Source organism: Abramis brama (genome assembly GCF_963993115.1).
Source record: "Abramis brama genome assembly, chromosome: 16".
NCBI lineage: Eukaryota > Metazoa > Chordata > Actinopteri > Cypriniformes > Leuciscidae > Abramis > Abramis brama.
Window position 1 is genome coordinate 8,729,814 of NC_139978.1, and position 20,637 is coordinate 8,750,450.

General features: G+C 38.0%; 1 protein-coding gene across 1 annotated transcript; it reads left to right on the forward strand.

The window, feature by feature from the left end:
• Positions 1-171: 171 nt before the first annotated feature.
• On the forward strand, positions 172-17,834 carry LOC311098325 (NLR family CARD domain-containing protein 3). Its single transcript, XM_084138464.1, has 11 exons — positions 172-324; positions 1,653-1,752; positions 2,292-2,399; positions 3,089-3,196; positions 5,004-5,086; positions 6,143-7,889; positions 8,161-8,322; positions 9,227-9,400; positions 10,713-10,886; positions 14,836-15,009; positions 16,945-17,834. The coding sequence occupies exons 2-11, from the start codon at positions 1,703-1,705 to the stop codon at positions 17,063-17,065; spliced, it is 2,901 nt and encodes a 966-aa protein (XP_083994590.1). The 5' UTR covers positions 172-324; positions 1,653-1,702; the 3' UTR covers positions 17,066-17,834.
• The last annotated feature ends 2,803 nt before the right edge of the window (positions 17,835-20,637 follow it).

Sequence of the window (20,637 nt, forward strand, 5' to 3'; positions counted from 1 at the left end):
ACACACAATAATCCAACACAGAACAGAGAGAACATACACCAGAAGTAGACAGAGTAATCAGACAAGACTAGAAACAGGTGTCACCACAAAGCAACGCGAGCGCTGATTGTGATGATCAACAGGTGATGTCAGAGTGCCAACATGAAAGTGTGTGTGTGCTGGTGTGTGAGTGAGATGAGTGTGTCAATGAGTAGGTGTGGTAGTGTGAGAGTGAGAGAGAACAGAGGAGCAACCCAGATCCTGACAAGTACAGGTGAAAATACTGAAGTGAAGTCAGCATTTTACTCCTTTACTTACGAGAGGAATATAAACCACATTCAGAAAGTAAGTATAACAATTGATTAAATTATTTTCTCCTGTTTATCAAAGGTGTACAAAAAATACATAGAAAGGCCGATCTAGGCTAGTACACAATGTACTAACAATACTTATAACATCTTAAATGTAAAACATTTTATTTAAATGTATTTATTTTAATTTCATTTAATGTAAAACAGATTATTATATGCTCTTTAAAGCACATAATTCTGGGAACAGAAAGTGCATTTTATTGTGTGTTTTAATACTCTGACGGTAAAAATAGCAAGACTTGGTAAGATTGGATCACATAATGTAAGGATTTATTGATTTATTTGATTGTTTTTATGCTTTATTAAAGTGATGCACAGAGAAAGATCAGAAATATTTAGAAGATTCTGTTCTCAGTGAAAAGCACTCAAATTGCCTGTATAGAAACCCGCAGTAAAGCAAACATATGATTTTATAATCTAGCTATAAAATCACTATCAGTGAAAACAAGGAACAAAACAGTGCAGCTTGTCAAACCGTTGGACTCTGACTCATTTTATTTGAAATCAACAGATGAAATTATTCATTAATGTCTTAACTAATACATTTGTTAATGTATTTACATTCATTTAGCAGCCTTAATATTTGCAGTACACAATGTCAAGTAAGTGCATTCTAGTATACAATCTAGATGTGAAATTTAGAAAAGAAAAGTAAAAGAGAACATTTTTGCAGGAAGTTATTACAGTGTTTATGGCAGAAGGGGTGTGTTTCTCCTGAAAGTTGGTATCAGGAGATTGGGTAAAGGTTGACGGCTCGTTCCAGGAACTGGAACGGAGGGTTTAAACCACTGTAAGAAAACTGGAAGAACTGGAAGAGAGAGCTACTCTCTGAGAGAACAAAGGAAATTAACATTTGAACTCACCCTTGTGCACTATCGAGACGAAAGTCTCACCTCCTAATCTACATTTCTTCTCCTCATCCCCCACTCCTTCTCCCTCATGCTGAGATCACCAAAACTCACACAACTACTGGAACAGGGAGGGTTTAAGATTCTTGAAACCACCATATATAAATGGTGAGACAGAACATACAATCGGTACAAATGACCAGGCTGTTGTTGCAATGTGGATAGTAAAGCTCAACTGGTCATCAAACACCATCCCAAAGGTCCTTGTTGTTGTTGTTGCTGTTATAGAACCCAATTGAACAGTGATGCTGTGGTCGACTGACAGGTTGACTGCGGTCCGATCAATCATAAAATAAACCAAATTAATCTTCCAAGTGAATATAAGTGTGGAGATAATTGCTTTATACAAACTGTTGTGACAAAGGACTGTGTAACAGAAAGGTTCTCTTCTCAGATGACTGAAGAAATTGCAGTTTGATCACAGATATCCAGTGTACTGACGTCATGACCTCCAGAAACAGTCACTATAGAGAGCATGACATAATGGACAAGAGGTGAGAATAAAACTTTTTATTAAAACTTTTTTATTCTGTGAAAATTTGTGTTGTTTAAACTGTACAGTTGTTTTGGCAGCAGACTACTTTAAAACACATTCACTACTTTGTTAGTTATTTGTCACTTATGTAATATTTGTGTGCTTTGGGTTTGCCAGAGCAACAATGTCACACACCTTATTAAGTGTTTAATCTCCGGCAGCAACAGTCATGGGTCACTTGTGTGCTTTTATAGTCACCTTGAAATCAAAACTGACAAATCTTTTTATTTATTTTTATGGAACATTGCAGTATTTATTATATTGTAGATTTCTTGTAATCTCCACTGACTTCAACAGTCAGATCTAGCCCACTGGCAAGACGCCATTGACTGCTGTTTGTGAAAATGAGTTGTGATATGTCCACCCCACAACTTGTGAAAATCTATGACTGTAGACCTTATGTGCCTGAGAAACAAGCACGCAGCCAGCTTTAGAATTTTGTGTCTTTAAGGATTTTTTCATTACGAAGAACAGTGTTTAATTGCTGCTATGTTTTAGTCTAAATAAGGGTGAATCTCCTGAACCCAGCTGTGTGTCCATGAAGAGTGACCAGTCAATAGATGATGTAATCAACTTCAGTTCAGGAGACTCTTCTACTGATCTGAGGTGAGGACAATGTTATGGTTCATTAGTCTTGTGTAGCCAGACCTTCAGACTGACAACAGAAGGTCTGGACTTCCTAGCAGCTTTCATTGGCCAATGACTTCCCAAGAGGCTGTCTGACTGACATGTAAAGCAACCAATGGCAGTTTGTGTTGTTCAGGGTCTTATCTGGGGCAATGAAAAATGGCATAAGATTCCACTAAAAGTTCTTCATTATTGAATCAGATCCAGTATTGATGTTCTGGCCTTCACAATCCTAATCTGTTAAACGGAAAACAGTGTTCACATTTACATGACATTTCATAACACAGATTTCTCCAAAAGCCATTTTCTTAAGTGCATGTAAATATTGTCAGTGTAATGTCTATTTTCCTTTATTTAAAGATGAGGGATGAGTCCAAATTTATATTTGTGGTAATCAACATTATGATACAAATGCTGTTGACTGAACCAGCTGTAAAGTTCATTTAGGGTGGTTATAAGCTGTGAAAATGAATAAACGGAAAAATCATCCTCTGATTCATAAAGAATGTCCACAAACTGTGTGTCAATGAAAAGTATTGATTCCATGAAACATCCACTTAACCTTAAACAGTTTAAGTGGAGCGACAGTGACAAAAAGAGTGTTTGCCTCAGAGCTTTGAGGATTTTTTCATTACGAAGAACAGTGTTTAATTGCTGCTATGTTTTAGTCTAAATAAGGGTGAATCTCCTGAACCCAGCTGTGTGTCCATGAAGAGTGACCAGTCAATAGATGACGTAATCAACTTCAGTTCAGGAGACTCTTCTACTGATCTGAGGTGAGGACAATGTTATGGTTCATTAGTCTTGTGTAGCCAGACCTTCAGACTGACAACAGAAGGTCTGGATTCCCTAGCAGCTTTCATTGGCCAATGACTTCCCAAGAGGCTGTCTGACTGACATGGAAAGCAACCAATGGCAGTTTGTGTTGTTCAGCGTCATGTCTAGGGGCGATGAAAAAGTTGATGTCCCTACAATAACAGACCGACGTGTAAAAAGCCGGATTCCATCATATCTTTATTTACACGATATTAATCTTTTACATTGTAATTAGAGCCCGACCGATATATCGGCTGATATTAGGCATTTTCCAAACTATCGGTATCGGCATTTATAATGGCCGATAAATGAATATTTAAAAAATAAAATAAAAGCGGACGAAACACCCTTCAACCATGTTATGAGTGTTGGCGCTGCATAGTTTGTCCACCAGAGGGCACTATACAAGGAAGATCGCTAACATCAATGAGCTTGGAAATCACAACAAACTTATTCTGCCTAAATAAAGTAATGATTACTGTATTTATAACTAGCATATCTGTAGTTCAAGTCTCTGCATTGTAAAATGTAAGTTAGGCAAGCGAGGAGTGAACATTTAGACATAGAGAAAAAGTATCAAACATAGCCTGTGCATAAAAGTTAGCTTTTCTTTTACACGTGTGAAATCCAAGTGTGCGTTGCTGACTTCGTTTAGCCGCAGCATTAACGAGTCACATAATGTATTTAGTGCATCACTAAGTAGTAGATTTTAGAAGGCAGGCAGCAAATGATGATTGAAAATGGTTTGTTGTAGCTTGATGGTAAAGTGCAGGTAAAGGGATAAGCAAGTTGACATTGTAATTATAAGGTAGCTTATAACATTGACATTTGGCAGACGCTTTTATCAAAAGCGACTTACATTGCATTTCAAGGTACACATTTACAATCTTATCAGTTCTTCACACACACACACATTATTACATAATTGAATTATTACTGTCAATATTAATAATAATAGTTGACTTTTTTTTGTTCAAAGGACTTTAAGTTTCATATCTTAAGTTTGTATTTTTATACATTATATTTATCAGAACTGTAATATATTCTGTTCTGTTGTGACAATAAAACAAACAAGTTTATTTTTAAACTGCATTATCATATTATTTTAGTAAGGCTGAGGACTCTTAAATAACAACAAATAACTAATGTTAGGGAAATCTGTTCATGTTTTGTTACGCGTTTCTGGATTTTTAAAAAAAATATATATCGGCCGATATATCGGAATATCGGATTTGTATCGGTATCGGCCTTAAAAATCCTTTATCGGTCGGGCTCTAATTGTAATGCTTTTATTTTTAATATTTGGCTAGTTTGTGTGCTGCTGCGCTTCCCTGTGTATGTAATAAGCAGAGTGTACGAGCGTGTTGGACCCGCCTATAGGCTCATATTACTAATGCGCTCTTTAAATAACAAAAAATTACTGCGTCATTGACTTTAGACCAGGTTTCAGTTGTTCAATGGCGTAGTCTATTTCAGTTGCCTCAAAATAGCAACATGCCAACAATGTGCCTGAACACACCTCATTTTCAGACCAGCACGCCCATGGGTGCATAAATAGGCGCAAATGCATTTGCTGTTTAAACAATGTGGCGCAGGACGTGAAAAAGATAACTGCATCGGGCTATTGAGATCCTGATTTAAACTGCTAAGCAATTTTTTTTGTTTCTTGTAAAACCATGGTTAACACTATTGAAAAATACACACATTCACATTGACATTCATCAATGGTATGGATGTTGTGAACTTAATATATTTATTTTATACCAGAAAACTCAATGAGAAGGAAGAGGTTGAATTGCTTGTCCAGAGGAAGACAAACCCGACAGACCTCGCCAGTACGCTACAGACAAGTAAGAGCTAGGAACTGTTAAATAATATAAAACCTCACAGACCCCTTTATATTAAGTGTCTTTAAGTACATTGTACTACCATTTAAATTAATTATTTGAAACAATGCACTTTACTGTGTACATGCATGTTTTTAAACTGTACTTATATTTACATAATACCTGCATGTAATTACACCTGTAATTGATTTCTGTAATTACATCTAATACACTTTTGACCCTTCCCTTACACCTTAACCCACCCTTAAACCTATCCTTATCCCACTTCTATAGCAGCAAAAGTGTTTTGTTATACAGCGTCAACAATAACATAGTAGTTAAAGACATCTACTATAAAGTGGGATCAAACTTACAGTTGATGGCAACTTGGAAACAACCAATTTATAGAGAGCATAGTGCGATTTAATAGTATATAATAATCAATGAAGAAAAAGAAAAAGCGGAGCCGATTTGACATTAAAGACACATTTTATCAGGGGCTATTTACAGAAAGCAGGGATAACTTGTGTCACATAAACCCTCTCAATTGGTTAACCCAAAACTTGGAACCAAATGTTGAGGTTATCAAGTAAATCAAGCAGCTGTGAAAAATATGATACACCGGTGTTTTGCCAGTGAGAAGTTTATCTATTTATCATCTTTTTACTCTTTTAATTCATTTTATAACGGTATCACCTTTATGTATCTTTTAATTCCTTTTAAAACTCTTTTAATTTTCCTTGCTTTTATTTTGTCATTATTTTAATTCCTTTCTGTGTAAAGCACTTTGAATTACCATAGTGTATGAAATGTGCTATATAAATAAACTTGCCTTGCCTTATCCACCTACTCTGTGTAAACTTACCCAGGTAAATCACATAACCTGCTTTCTAGAATACCGCTCAGAAGTAAGCTCATAGTTAGATTTGAGTAATTCAGTAGTCATGCTAGTTAGAGCATGCTGCTAAAAATGCTAAGTTCGATTTTTAGGATTTAAGATGCATTGTAAGTCACTTTGAATATAAGGCATGGCAAAAACTACTCTGTTCTATTGTAATTTCTGTTAATAATTTTCTTTAGGATTTGCTCCTATATATCTGCAAAAACACAAATCCAGACTGGGAGAGAGATTTCAGAGGCTAAATGAAGGAATATCATATCAAGGGAACTTAACACTTTTGAATGAGATCTATACAGAGCTCTTCATCACAGAGGGAGACAGTGGAGAGGTCAATAATGAACATGAGGTTAGACATATTGAGATGTCCAGAAGGCCAGAGATGCAGGAAATACCAATCAAATGCAATGACATCTTTAAACCCTCACCTGGACAATACAAACCCGTCAAAAGTGTGCTGACACGAGGAGTTGCTGGCATTGGAAAAACAGTGTCTGTACAGAAGTTCATTCTGGACTGGGCTGAGGGAAAAGCAAACCAGGACGTCCACCTCATAGTTCCACTTCCTTTCAGGGAGTTAAATTTTATGAAGGAGGAAAATATCAGTCTAATGGAGCTTCTCCATCAATTTTTCTCAGATATAAAGGAACTGAGATCAACAGACCTAAATGATTACAAAGTTATGTTTATCTTTGACGGACTTGATGAGTGTCGACTTCCTTTAAATTTTCGAACCAATCAGACTTTGTCTGACGTCACACACTCAGCTTCAGTGGATGTGCTGCTGACAAGCCTCATCAAAGGGACGCTGCTTCCTTCTGCTCTCATATGGATAACCTCTCGACCAGCAGCAGCCAATCAGATCCCTTCGGAGTGGGTTGATCAGGTGACAGAGGTACGAGGATTCAGTGATCCTCAGAAAGAAATATATTTCAGGAAGAAGATAAATGATCAGAGTCTAACCAACAGAATCATCACACATATCAAATCATCTAGAAGCCTATACATTATGTGTCACATACCAGTCTTTTGCTGGATCTCAGCCACTGTTCTAGAGACAATGTTGGGTGAAGCAGAGAGTGCAGAGATCCCCAAAACTCTCACTCAGATGTTCACACACTTCCTGATATTTCAGACTAAACTAAAGACCCAGAAGTATGATGGAAAAAATGACGTAGATATTCACAAGGTCAGAAAGTATATTTTTTCACTGGGCAAATTGGCATTTGAACAACTGGAAAAAGGGAACCTAATCTTCTATGAGGAGGACCTGAGACAATGTGGCATTGATGTCAGAGAAGTGTCAGTGTACTCAGGAGTTTGTACCCAGATCTTTAGAGAAGAGTTTGGGCTGTGTCTGGGGAAGGTGTACAGCTTTGTGCATCTGAGCATTCAGGAGTTTATTGCTGCTTTATATAGGTTTCTCTCCTTTGATTCAGACAAGAAACACAAGTCAGAAATAACCAGTTTTCAAAAAAAGGAAGTGGACAAGGCTTTGCAGTGTGAGAAAGGACACATGGATCTTTATCTGCGCTTTCTTCTGGGTCTCTCACTGGAGTCCAATCAGAGTCTCTTGCGAGGTCTTCTGACACATACAGGAAACATGTCTCACAGCAGTCTGGAAATAGTTGAGTACATCAAGGAGAAGATCGGGGAAATTGATATTCCAGAGAAATCCATCAATCTGTTTCACTGTCTGAATGAACTGAATGATCAGTTTCTAGTGCAGGAAGTCCAAACATACCTGAACGGAACTCGTGCCAGTCGTCTCTCTGATGTTAGTCTCTCTCCTGCTGAGTGGTCCGCTTTTGTGTTTGTGTTACTGAACTCAGAAGCGGAACTTAATGAGTTTGAACTAAGTAAATACCATCAGTCAGAAGAAGGTCTTCTGAGGCTGCTGCCAGTGGTCAAAGTATGCAGAAAAGCAAAGTGAGTATTTTCATTGCTGTACTATTTAATGTATATTTAATAATAAAATAATAAATATTGAATCCAAAATATAAAATGTAAGTGTTTGCACTTACTTACATTTTATATTTTGGATTCAATATTTAATTCAAATATAACTTTTACATTGTATAATTTACACTTAAGTGTTTATTGTTTATATGAATTGTAAAACTGTATTGTTACGTTAATATGTAGTTAATATGTTTAACAATGCAGTTTACCACACACTTATTATTATGCTTTCTCCCAGTCTGAGTGGCTGTTATCTCACATGGAAAAGCTGTTCAATTCTGGCCCAAACTCTCAGAAATTTGAGAGAGCTGAACCTGAGTCATAATAATCTGCAGGATTCTGGACTGAAGCTACTCTCTGTTGGACTAAAGAACTCTCACTGTAAACTCAGGACATTAGAGTAAGTATGTCTTCACTGCAATCAGTAGTTACTAAATATGAATGGGAATAACATGACATGTAGTCTAAGAAAATCTGAGGTCTTGGTTTACATTTAGTTTTTTCTTTGTCTTGGTAGTTGTAATGATGAAGCAGTGTCGTTGAGATCCATTTGCAGTATCTTTAATGGTAATAGTAAACGTAACACAATCAGGCAGGGGTCAATCACCAGCAAAGGATATATCTGAGGCAGTCCACAATCGTAGTCGATGGGCAGGCAGATAATCAGGGCAGGCAGCAAACAGTAAAGCATAAATCCAGTCAAACGAAGCAGGGTCACAATGGCATGAAGCAGAGAGTCGAAACGAGTAGAACAGTCCAGGATCAGTAAACGAGGAATCAGTGTAAACAGGGAAAACGCTCAGAAATGTCAACCAGGGTGAAACAAGACTTCACACTGAAGCAGTGCAGTGGAGAAGGGATATATAAATAGTCCGGGTGATGAGTGGCAGGTGTGCAGACAATCAGTCCGGGAGATGAGTGGCAGGTGTGCAGATAATCAATACCAGGCACGGGGTTATGGGAAATGGAGTGAAAATGTGTAATGTTAATATTTGGGAGATGGAGCCCTCTGGTGGCGAGTGGGAGGAACCACAGAGGCTTGATTCGTGACAGTAGTAATTTTCTGTCCTTGCATTGGCTGTTTATCCTTGTCTTTTGTTTATAGTGGAACTGCATTGCATCAATCAATCCAACACTCACTGTTTATTCGACACCTCAGTCACATGCTTTTAACTTGTCATTGACCTGTTGAATTTGTGTTAGTGTGAGGAGTTTATTTTCTCTCTCTCTCTCTCTCTCTCTCTCTCTCTCTCTCTCTCTCTCTCTCTCTCTCTCTCTCTCTCTCTCTCTCTTTCTCTCTGCAGGCTGTATAACTGCAGAATTGGTGAGGAAGGTTTTTCTGCTCTGGCTTCAGCTTTAAGGTCAAACCCCTTGCACATGCGAGAACTGGATCTGAGCTGGAATAACCCAGGAGTCTCAGGAGTTATCTTGCTGTCTGATCTACTGAAGGATCCACACTGTAACCTGGAAAAACTACAGTGAGTGTTATTATTTTTGTCAAGTATTCATTACTTCAATGAGCTTATTTCAATGTTTCTGCCTTAAAATATTACATTGTTTAAATTAATAATTTTTTAGCTAACTGTGATTGATTGATTGATTGAAAACTTTATTGAACAACAACAATCAACACGAAGTGTTCAAAAGGATAAAAAACACAAAAAAGCCCAAAGGCTTGTTTCCATTGTGGTCCTTAAGATGGAAGATGAGTAACAGTACATAGACTAACAACATTGAGGACAATGAAGAAAGGGGACATAAAAATACAAACAAAATAAAACAGATAAAAACACAATAAAAAGAACGAAACAAGGACTACTGTGATTGGTATATGTACATTTCTGAAATACATAACTTAGACAGTTACCTCTGATAACAGATCACTCTAAATTGTAATGTGGACTCATGCATTTTCTGTAAAGCTGCTTTGAAACGATGTGTATTATGAAAAACGCTATAGAAAATAAATGTGAATCTGAATTGAATATTATAATACAAATAATTGGATTATTTCTATCTCATCTGTCTCTCTCTCTGTTTCACCTGGTACTGCCAATGGTTGGATGGTGTGCTGAAGGTATGGGGTTAGAATTGTTGTATTATTCCAAATAAATAGATTGAGATTCACAAACAAATGTAAAGAGATCCACAAAAATTTATAAAATTCACAAATAAATAAAATGTGATTTGCAAATAAAAAAAATATTTACAAATGTGTTTTATGTCAAAAACACAACTCTGACCAATCGTAGCACATTCTCGCTACGACCAATCAGTTTGTTATGTTAGTAGAACATGCAAAGAACATTCCCCATCACCATCCATGAATTGGTCTAGCACAAGCACACTGAGTTAGGTTCTCCCGCAAAACAAACAACAACATTTTCTTGATTTCTTGTTTACATTGCATCTGCACTTTGTTGTTAATGATGAATCCTCAAGAGTGCAGAATTCAGTCAGTGAGCATGCACAGAATACACACTGAACAAAAGTTATTGCTTATAATGCTCAATGTTGCAAAACATGTAGTGTATAAATCTTGGATGGCAATGTGAGCAGATCTAAATATAATATTTCCACAGTGGCCTCTATTGACCTGGTGTCACTGACACTAACTGCTTTATATTACCAAAGTGCAGTGTGCCACTCAGTCCAAAGCTTATTTTTATTGTACACCTCAGTCGCATGCTTTTAATCCATAATGTAATTTTACCTGTTGTGTTGTGTGTGTGTGTAAGGAAAGTTAGGAAGGTTTGCAGGTTTAAGGAAGGTTCCTCTTTCTCTCTGCAGGCTGAATAGATGCAGCATTGGAGAGGAAGGTTTTGCTGTTCTGGCTTCAGCTCTGAGATCAAACCACTCACACCTGAGAGAACTGAATCTGAGCTCTAATAAACCAGGAGATTCAGGAGTGAAGCAGTTATCTGATGTACTGGAGTATCCGCAGTGTAAACTGGAGAAACTACAGTAAGTGATAGACAACCAGCACTCATCTTGGATACCAACTGCTCCCTTTTTCCTGGCTTGATAGAGCAAACAGTGCAGGACCCTTAATATTCTCAGCTGCCATATTGAGATATTATATTGAGGAGGTTCTCAATAACTTTCTGCCCATGTGTCCACAGTATTTGAATTGCAAAGGGAACAAAAAGGGGTAGATACTGTAGATGCTTAATTCTGTGCAACACAAATGGAGTAGCATAAGCCTTGTGCCTTGATTGTTGAATAACCAAGAACATGTACAACTTGTTCAGACCAAGGGTTAAAAAAAAGGGTTTGTTTCCTGATTGTATATATTGATTATTCCAAACCGGAGACTCAGTTGTAAACTTACTAGAACCCATTCGTTTACAGACATCATGCCAACAACATCTTCCATATGTGGAAGCACATACCAATGACCAGATTGTAGTCAACAAAACTAAGGAGGAGTTTAGTAAGGGATGGGGATAATCTGAATCATATTTGTTGGGAGCATAAACTGAGATTTCTTTTTAATGATTCCATGATCCTAAAGCGGGGGTCGGCAACCCGCTCTTAAAGCGCCGCCCTAGTGGCTCCATGTAAAAAATATTTTTTGTTTTAATATAATTTCTGTAGGAGGAAAAACATGACAAACATTCTTAAAGTTTTTCAACGTTGTAAAAATAATACACGAATAAATAAAACGAAACATAATACATTAAAATTATAATGGAAGTTAAACTTAAAGCACGATCGTACAGCAGCGTAGTCACGTGGTGCGTCATTCTCTCCAGGATGCGCTGCAGGGAAAATAAACATTTAATCATGGATGCTCATATATTTGTAGCCTACTTATCATTTTGATACTAGGGGGCTAATAAAGCTAATATAGACACTTACAGCATGTGTTGCCTTCATTATAAGGCTTATACAGTGAGGAAAATAAGTATTTGAACACCCTGCTATTTTGCAAGTTCTCCCACTTGGAAATCATGGAGGGGTCTGAAATTGTCATCGTAGGTGTATGTCCACTGTGAGAGACATAATCTAAAAAAAAAATCCAGAAATCACAATATATGATTTTTTTAACTATTTATTTGTATGATACAGCTGCAAATAAGTATTTGAACACCTGTCTATCAGCTAGAATTCTGACCCTCAAAGACCTGTTAGTCTGCCTTTAAAATGTCCACCTCCACTCCATTTATTATCCTAAATTAGATGCACCTGTTTGAGGTCGTTAGCTGCATAAAGACACCTGTCCACCCCATACAATCAGTAAGAATCCAACTACTAACATGGCCAAGACCAAAGAGCTGTCCAAAGCCACTAGAGACAAAATTGTACACCTCCACAAGGCTGGAAAGGGCTACGGGGAAATTGCCAAGCAGCTTGGTGAAAAAAGGTCCACTGTTGGAGCAATCATTAGAAAATGGAAGAAGCTAAACATGACTGTCAATCTCCCTCGGACTGGGGCTCCATGCAAGATCTCACCTCGTGGGGTCTCAATGATCCTAAGAAAGGTGAGAAATCAGCCCAGAACTACACGGGAGGAGCTGGTCAATGACCTGAAAGGAGCTGGGACCACCGTTTTCAAGGTTACTGTTGGTAATACACTAAGACGTCATGGTTTGAAATCATGCATGGCACGGAAGGTTCCCCTGCTTAAACCAGCACATGTCAAGGCCCGTCTTAAGTTTGCCAATGACCATTTGGATGATCCAGAGGAGTCATGGGAGAAAGTCATGTGGTCAGATGAGACCAAAATAGAACTTTTTGGTCATAATTCCACTAAACGTGTTTGGAGGAAGAAGAATGATGAGTACCATCCCAAGAACACCATCCCTACTGTGAAGCATGGGGGTGGTAGCATCATGCTTTGGGGGTGTTTTTCTGCACATGGGACAGGGCGACTGCACTGTATTAAGGAGAGGATGACCAGGGCCATGTATTGCGAGATTTTGGGGAACAACCTCCTTCCCTCAGTTAGAGCATTGAAGATGGGTCGAGGCTGGGTCTTCCAACATGACAATGACCCGAAGCACACAGCCAGGATAACCAAGGAGTGGCTCTGTAAGAAGCATATCAAGGTTCTGGCGTGGCCTAGCCAGTCTCCAGACCTAAACCCAATAGAGAATCTTTGGAGGGAGCTCAAACTCCGTGTTTCTCAGCGACAGCCCAGAAACCTGACTGATCTAGAGAAGATCTGTGTGGAGGAGTGGGCCAAAATCCCTCCTGCAGTGTGTGCAAACCTGGTGAAAAACTACAGGAAACGTTTGACCTCTGTAATTGCAAACAAAGGCTACTGTACCAAATATTAACATTGATTTTCTCAGGTGTTCAAATACTTATTTGCAGCTGTATCATACAAATAAATAGTTAAAAAATCATACATTGTGATTTCTGGATTTTTTTTTTAGATTATGTCTCTCACAGTGGACATGCACCTACGATGACAATTTCAGACCCCTCCATGATTTCTAAGTGGGAGAACTTGCAAAATAGCAGGGTGTTCAAATACTTATTTTCCTCACTGTATAAGGCTTTTAATTTTTTGCGGCTCCAGACAGATTTGGTTTTTTGTTTGTTTTTTTGGTCCAATATGGCTCTTTCAACATTTTGGGTTGCCGACCCCTGTCCTAAAGCATATGTAAACCACCCATGTTCATCACATCCCATTTTCTCTATTAAGCACAGGAATCTTCTGTTCTTAAGTATAACAACTCGACTTGAAGCGCTATTATGAGATGAAGAAGCTATGAGTTTAAAGTCCCTATTCTGGCACTGAGTAACGTCAGAAACCCTAAAGCTGGAATCTTTTGTAAGAGCTATGTCAGCTTGCTTATGATGTGAATCAGGAATGGGCAACTTTCCTGCAGAATCTAGCTCCAACCCTAATCAAACACTACTGAACAAGCTAATAAATGTCTTCAGTATTATTAGAAAGATACAGGCAGGTGAGTATTTTATCAGAGTGGACCTAAACTCTGCAGGACAGAGGCCCTATAGAACTGTATTTGCTCACCCCTGACGTAAATATATATTTATATGTCTTTAAAACAAAAAAGAACTACAAAAAAACACAGCTCAGAACATTGTTAGCATAGTTAAAACAGAGAAATGGACATCTGAAGTATCAGTCAATAATTATTTATTTTATCTTTTTGTGTTTTGTTGAATTTGAGTTTCTTACTAAGAGACATATATGAGAAAACACAAATATCTGTGCAGCATTAAAAAGTTAAAAAGTCTTTTTCATTCTGACAAAGTAAAATCTATATATGCAAATTTAACAATACTATAACTGGTTCACAAAGCTGCATGTGCATGAAATACAACACAACTGTATAGACGTCACTCCCATATACAAACAAATATATATATACTTTCACATACATGTCTCTTATAACACTCACTAATATAACTGTTTATTATATGTATCAGTTACACTTTATTTTAAAGTGTCCTTGTTACAGTGTGATTATACTTTTAAGTACTGAGTAGTATTACATGTACTTACTATAGGGTTATGATTAGGTTTGGTTTAGGCTTAGTTGCATGTAATTATGCATAATTTATAGTAATTACTTTAGAAACTACATGTAAAATGTGTAACAAGGACACTGTAAAATAAAGTGTTACCCATGTATCCAACCTGATCTTACAGGAAAATGTAACTATGTTACTAGGTGGAGATTTCGTATGAATTCGTATGATGTGAATTGTACAAAAACTGATTGTCTGCCCCTAAACATACAGGGGTGTAAGCAAATCTTATGAAAACATATGAATGAGTTTGTACAAATTCAAACAAACTAGATACAAATTCATCAAATTGTAAAATAGTCACGAATTACCATGATATTGTTTTGGATGTATCATATTTAACTCATTCCGCATTTATGTGTGTTGTTTTGTAATCACAAGTTGTATTTCTTCTGTCTCTCTGCAGGCTGTCTGATTGCAGTATTGGAGAGGAAGGTTGTGCTGTTCTGGCTTCAGCTCTGAGATCAAACTCTTCACGCCTGAGAGAACTGGATCTGAGCTCTAATAAACCAGGAGATTCAGGACGGAAGCTTCTCTCAGATCTACTGGAGAATCCACACTCTAAACTGGAGAAACTACAGTAAGTCATAATTTTGGTAACGCTTTGCAATAAGGTTCATTAGTTAAAATTAGTTAATGTATCATCTAACATGAACTAACAATGAACATTACATTTTTTACAGTATTAATCTTTGTTAATGTTAGTTAATAAAAATACAGCTATTCATTGTTTGTTCATGTCAGTTCACGGTGCATTAACTAATGTTAACAAATACAATCTTTGATTTTAATAACATATTAGTAAATGTTGAAATTAATATTAACTAAGATTTATAAATGCTGAAGTATTGTTCATTCTTAGTTCATTTTAACCAAGAGCTGACATACTCTCTAGTTACCTCAGGATGGGCATCCCGAGATAAAACAGAGAAGCAAATAAAAAATAATTAGCGTAGCTGCTGTTCATAACATTAAGCAAGGATAATCATATGCATTTGATCTGAAATAACTGAAGTATAAGGTTATGAGATGCGTTATATGAATGCTTGGCTGAAGAGATGCGTCTTTAGGCGAGTCTGAGCCCCGAACATTATCAGGAAGGCTTTTCCAGAGTTTAGGAGCCAAATGAGAAAACACTCTCCCTCCTTTAGTGGACTTGTAAGGCGATACACAGGAGCTAAACCATTTAGGGCCTTATAGGTCAGTAGCAATATGTGGTGTTCATAGTTAACCACAAGGTGGCAGTGTAATGCTTAAGTGTTGAGGTGGTGCTGAGGAATAGAGGGAAGAGAAGCAGAGTGTTCTGAGCATAGATATCATAGATATCATATAAAGGCTAGATGTCTTAAGGCGGAGTCACTTCCGGCATCACCGGCGGCCATTTTAGGACAGGGCTCTGTGAATTAAGGTGAGTGAGCAGCACGCACACAAATCCTCTTATCTCGCTGAAATCTGGACGGATTTACAAACGGTTTGGTTTCTTACAAACGTTATTAACGTGGCTATAATTCTGAATGCTTAAACATTTTGAACATAATTATTCATATGTATACAGTATAATAGCTACATCTCTGACGTTTATAACAAACCAAACCGTTTGAAAATCGGTAGAAAATTGAGCAAGTTATGGTTATTTAAAAGTACATGCACCATGTTATGAGTGAGCGAGCACCCTGTCGTAAGATGGCCGCCGTGTGCGGATGTCGAGCTCCATTGGCCAGCAGCGCGGACGAGACATCTAGCCTTTATATGATATCTATGATAGATATCATATATAAAGGCTAGATGTCTCGTGCGCGCTGCTGGCCAATGGAGGTCGACGTCCGCACGTGGCGGCCATCTTGCGGCAGTGCGCTCGCTCACTCGTTTAATGGTGCAAATACTTTTAAATAACCATAACTTGCCCAATTTTCTACCGCTTTTCAAACGGTTTGGTTTGTTATAAACGTCAGAGATGTAGTTATGACACTACATACATACACTGCATACATGTTCAAGCATTCGGAATTATAGCCACGTTAATAACGTTTGTAAGAAACCAAACCGTTTGTAAATCCGTCAATATTTCAGCGAGATATGAGGATTTGTGTGCATGCTGATCACTCACCTTAATGCACAGAGCACTGACATAAGATGGCCGAACGGTGATGCCGGAAGTGACTGCGCCATAAGACATCTAGCGTTTATATATGATATCTATGGTTCTGAGTACATGTGTTGAATAAAAAGCCTAGAAGGAGTTACTCTTGTCTTGTGCTCAATACTACAATACACAACACAATACTTTGTAATTGATCATTTATGTGGATCCACACAGTAAACTGGAGAAACTAGAGTGAGATATTTTATCATATAATAGTTGATAGGATTGTTCGATCTCTCTTTCTAATTTAAGAGGTTAATTTTTTTCTTTCCATTTTCCTTTAACTATTATCACATTTTTAGCTTTCAGCTGTTGATAATGACTGATAGGAATATACGTGTATGTCTGATTTTATTCTTTTCAATATTTCAGTTTATTGCCTTACCTGCAAGAAGACACCCATGCACCTGCAAAATACAAAACAAACAAATTTCTTCTGATGAACATGACTGACACACCTGACTGCCCCTTACTGGACAAACACCTGACCTGACCCAACAGCATTCAACATGAGGGCTTTCAGAGCTTTGAACACACACACAGTTGTGTTACTATAGTGTTGTGGTTAATAAAAATGTCATGATACTATCCATAGTGCTACAGAATGTGGTACCATTACTGTCATGCAATGATCATCAGCAACAAAAACGATTGAGAAATCTGCTTTGAAATGTACAGCCAAGAACCTAAAGCATGTTAAAACTCCATTTGATTATGAACTATATCAAAATGATTGCAGGAATGTCTTACAGGACTATTGTAGCAGTCACTCAGGAAATATATATACAAAAATTGTTACCCTCCTAAGGGAATATAAAATATTTAAATTAAATGTCACTAATTGGTATAGTTGCCATAGCTGTATATATTTATACCATGGTCTGTCTAAATACTCGATTCTGATTGGCTGGAAGGTGTGCAATAAAACCATTTAATGCACAGGCAGTTCCAAGTGTTCCACTGTTCTATATTGCTGTTTTCATTGAAACACACACAAAACCTTATTCCACTGAGATGAAGGGAACCAATTTTTTTTTTTTTTTTTTAGTTGTTTGAAAAGTACGAGTGGGGTCATACTGGCCCCAAAGCAAAAATGAGGGTTAAAGGATTTGTTAAAGCAAGTGTTATTTTCCTTTTTAACTTACTGTTTGTATTTATGCTGAGATTCAGTTTGGGTCAGTTTCAGCCAATTTGTAAATGCCTATTTTTTTTCTTTTCTTTTTTTCTTGTATTTTAATAAATAGCATGATGCACCATAATCTACTTCTTCTTTGTTTCCTCTCCATCTAGTGAAAAATAGTTTGACATGTCAGTATACGAAGGCATCGGTGTCTATCAGTGTCTTAATATTTATTTTCTTTATATATTTGTAGTTTTTCCCATTTGTTCAAGCATTGGCCATTTCCCTCAAACTATTTTTTCAGTAATTTTATTTAGTATTTATATTTTCATTTTTATTTTTAAATATTTAAATTATGAATTCATGTGAGCAAAAAAATAAATAAAAAACTCTGTAGTAATCATAAAGTGCTAAAGTGAATAAGAAGACACATAGCTACCTGCAGGAAAGCTGCTAAATTACATCTAAAATAATTCAGTTAGTGGGAGAACTGGAATAGCAGTAACACTTTTTGTTTGAGCATATTTACTTTACATGTGACAGTGGCGAAAGTAGGCTACCGAACATTACAAAGCGAACGCGCAAACACTAAGTCAAACGCCATTTACAAAAAAATATATAAATAAAATGAGATGGAGTTTTACACCACCCTACCTTACCTTTTTGAACCGGAACAAGCGTGACCTTTCATTGTGATTACTTGATGCATGGAGTTATACTTCAATCTATTCAGAAACTGAAACTAACAAAAACATAGACACTTACAAAACAGTCGTAGAACTCCTGAGTCGTCGTCGCCAAGGAGAATGGGAAGACCATGAAGCAGTGAAGCACGAGTGTTCACATTGCTGTAACATCTTCACTCTCAAAAAAAAAAGGTACAAAAGCTGTCACTGGGACAGTACCCTTCAAAAGTGCATTTATATAACGCTTTCAACAGACCCATGGCCACCAAAGCGCTTTACATATTGCCTCACATTCACCCATACACCGACGGTGGTGTCAGCCATGCAAAGCGCCATAATCTGGGGTTAGGTGTCTTGTTTCATGGTCTCATGGACACCTCGACACTTGGTCAAGTGGAACTGGGGATTGAACCACCAACCTTCCAGTTTGTAGACAACCTACATGAACCACTGAGCCACTGCCACCCCACTTTTGATACCAATATGTACCTTTGAGGGACTAATATACTATTTAGGTACAAAGGTGTGCCTTTTGAAAAGGTACCGCCACAGTGACAGCTTTTTTACCTTTTTTTTCTGAGAATATTGGGTCTATAAAAAAAATGGAGATGAATTAACAAATTAACTTGATAAACTAAACCCAAAAAGTAACAAAGTGTCCAGTTAGCTTTAAATTATGGCAGAAGGGGAATTGAACTGATTGTGTGAAAATTTTAATTATTCCCTGTTGTATATAAAGGGGGAGATATATATATATATATATATATCTTTCTTTTCTTTCATTCTACTATTGTATAGTGCTTTGTGTATTTTCTTTTTCTTTGGGCCACCGTGGTTGTCAAGGAATGTTTAGTTTGTTGTTGTAACTTGTTAAAATGTATAAAAAATTAAGTAAAAAAAAAAAAAAAAAAAAAAAAATGGCAGAAATACTCTGCAATAGCCTGCAAACCCCAAATTTTGCATGGACAGCCTCAAAAATCTTATATACACTGCTCTGCACTGAAAATTAAAGGAACACTTTGAAAACACATCAGATCTCAATGGGGAAAAATATCATGCTGGATATCTATACTAATATGGACTGGGTAATGTGTTACGAATGAAAGGATGCCACATCGTTTGATGGAAATGAAAATAATCAACCTACAGAGGATTGAATTCAAAGACACCCCGGAAATCTAAGTGAAAAAATGATGCAGCAGGCTTGTCAATTTTGCTGAAATTTCATTGCAGCAACTCAAAATGGTTCTCAGTAGTTTGTATGGCCCCCACGTGCTTGTATGCATGCCTGACAACGTCGGGACATGCTCCTACTGAGACGACGGATGGTGTCCTGGGGTATTTCCTCCCAGATCTGGACCAGCGCATCACTGAGCTCCTGGACAGTCTGAGGTGCAACCAGGTGATGTCAGATGGACCGAAACATAATGTCCCAGAGGTGTTCTATTGGATGTAGGTCAGGTGAGCGTGGTGGCCCTTCAATGGTATCATTCCTTCATCCTCCAGGAACTGCCTGCATGCTCTCGCCACATGAGGCCGGGCATTGTTGTGCACCAGGAGGAACCCAGGACCCACTGCACCAGCATAGGGTCTGACAATGGATCCAAGGATTTCATCACAATACCTAATGGCAGTCAGGGTGCCATTGTCTAGCCTGCAGAGGTCTGTGCGTCCCTCCATGGATATGCCTCCCCAGACCCTCACTGACCCACCACCAAACCGGTCATGCTGAACGATGTTACAGGCAGCATAACATTCTCCACGGCTTCTCCAGACCCTTTCCTGTCTGTCACGTGCTCAGGGTGAACCTGCTCTCATTTGTGAAAACCACAGGGCACCAGTGGCGGACCTGCCAATTCTAGTGTTCAATGGGAAATGCCAGTCGAGCTCCCTGGTGCTGGGCAGTGAGCACAGGGCCCACTAGAAGACGTCGGGCCCTCAGGCCACCCTCATGAAGTCTGTTTCTGATTGTTTGGTCAGAGACATTCACACCAGTGGCCTGCTGGAGGTCATTTTGTAGGGTTCTGGCAGTGCTCATCATGTTCCTCCTCGCACAAAGGAGCAGATACCGGTCCTGCTGATGGGTTAAGGACCTTCTACGGCCCTGTCCAGCTCTCCTAGAGTAGCTGTCTGTCTTCCTGAAATCTCCTCCATGCTCTTGAGACTGTGCTGGGAGACACAGCAAACCTTCTGGCAATGGCACGTATTGATGAGCCATCCTGAAGGAGCTGGACTGCCTGCGCAACCTCTGTAGGGTCC

Excerpts from the sequence above, each read along its gene's own strand:
- LOC311098325 (XM_084138464.1), top strand. The coding sequence starts at position 1,703 with ATGACCTCCAGAAACAGTCACTATAGAGAGCATGACATAATGGACAAG. Across the intron at positions 8,323-9,226 it reads TGTAAACTCAGGACATTAGA|GCTGTATAACTGCAGAATTG; the intron begins GTAAGTATGTCT and ends TTCTCTCTGCAG. Across the intron at positions 10,887-14,835 it reads TGTAAACTGGAGAAACTACA|GCTGTCTGATTGCAGTATTG; the intron begins GTAAGTGATAGA and ends GTCTCTCTGCAG.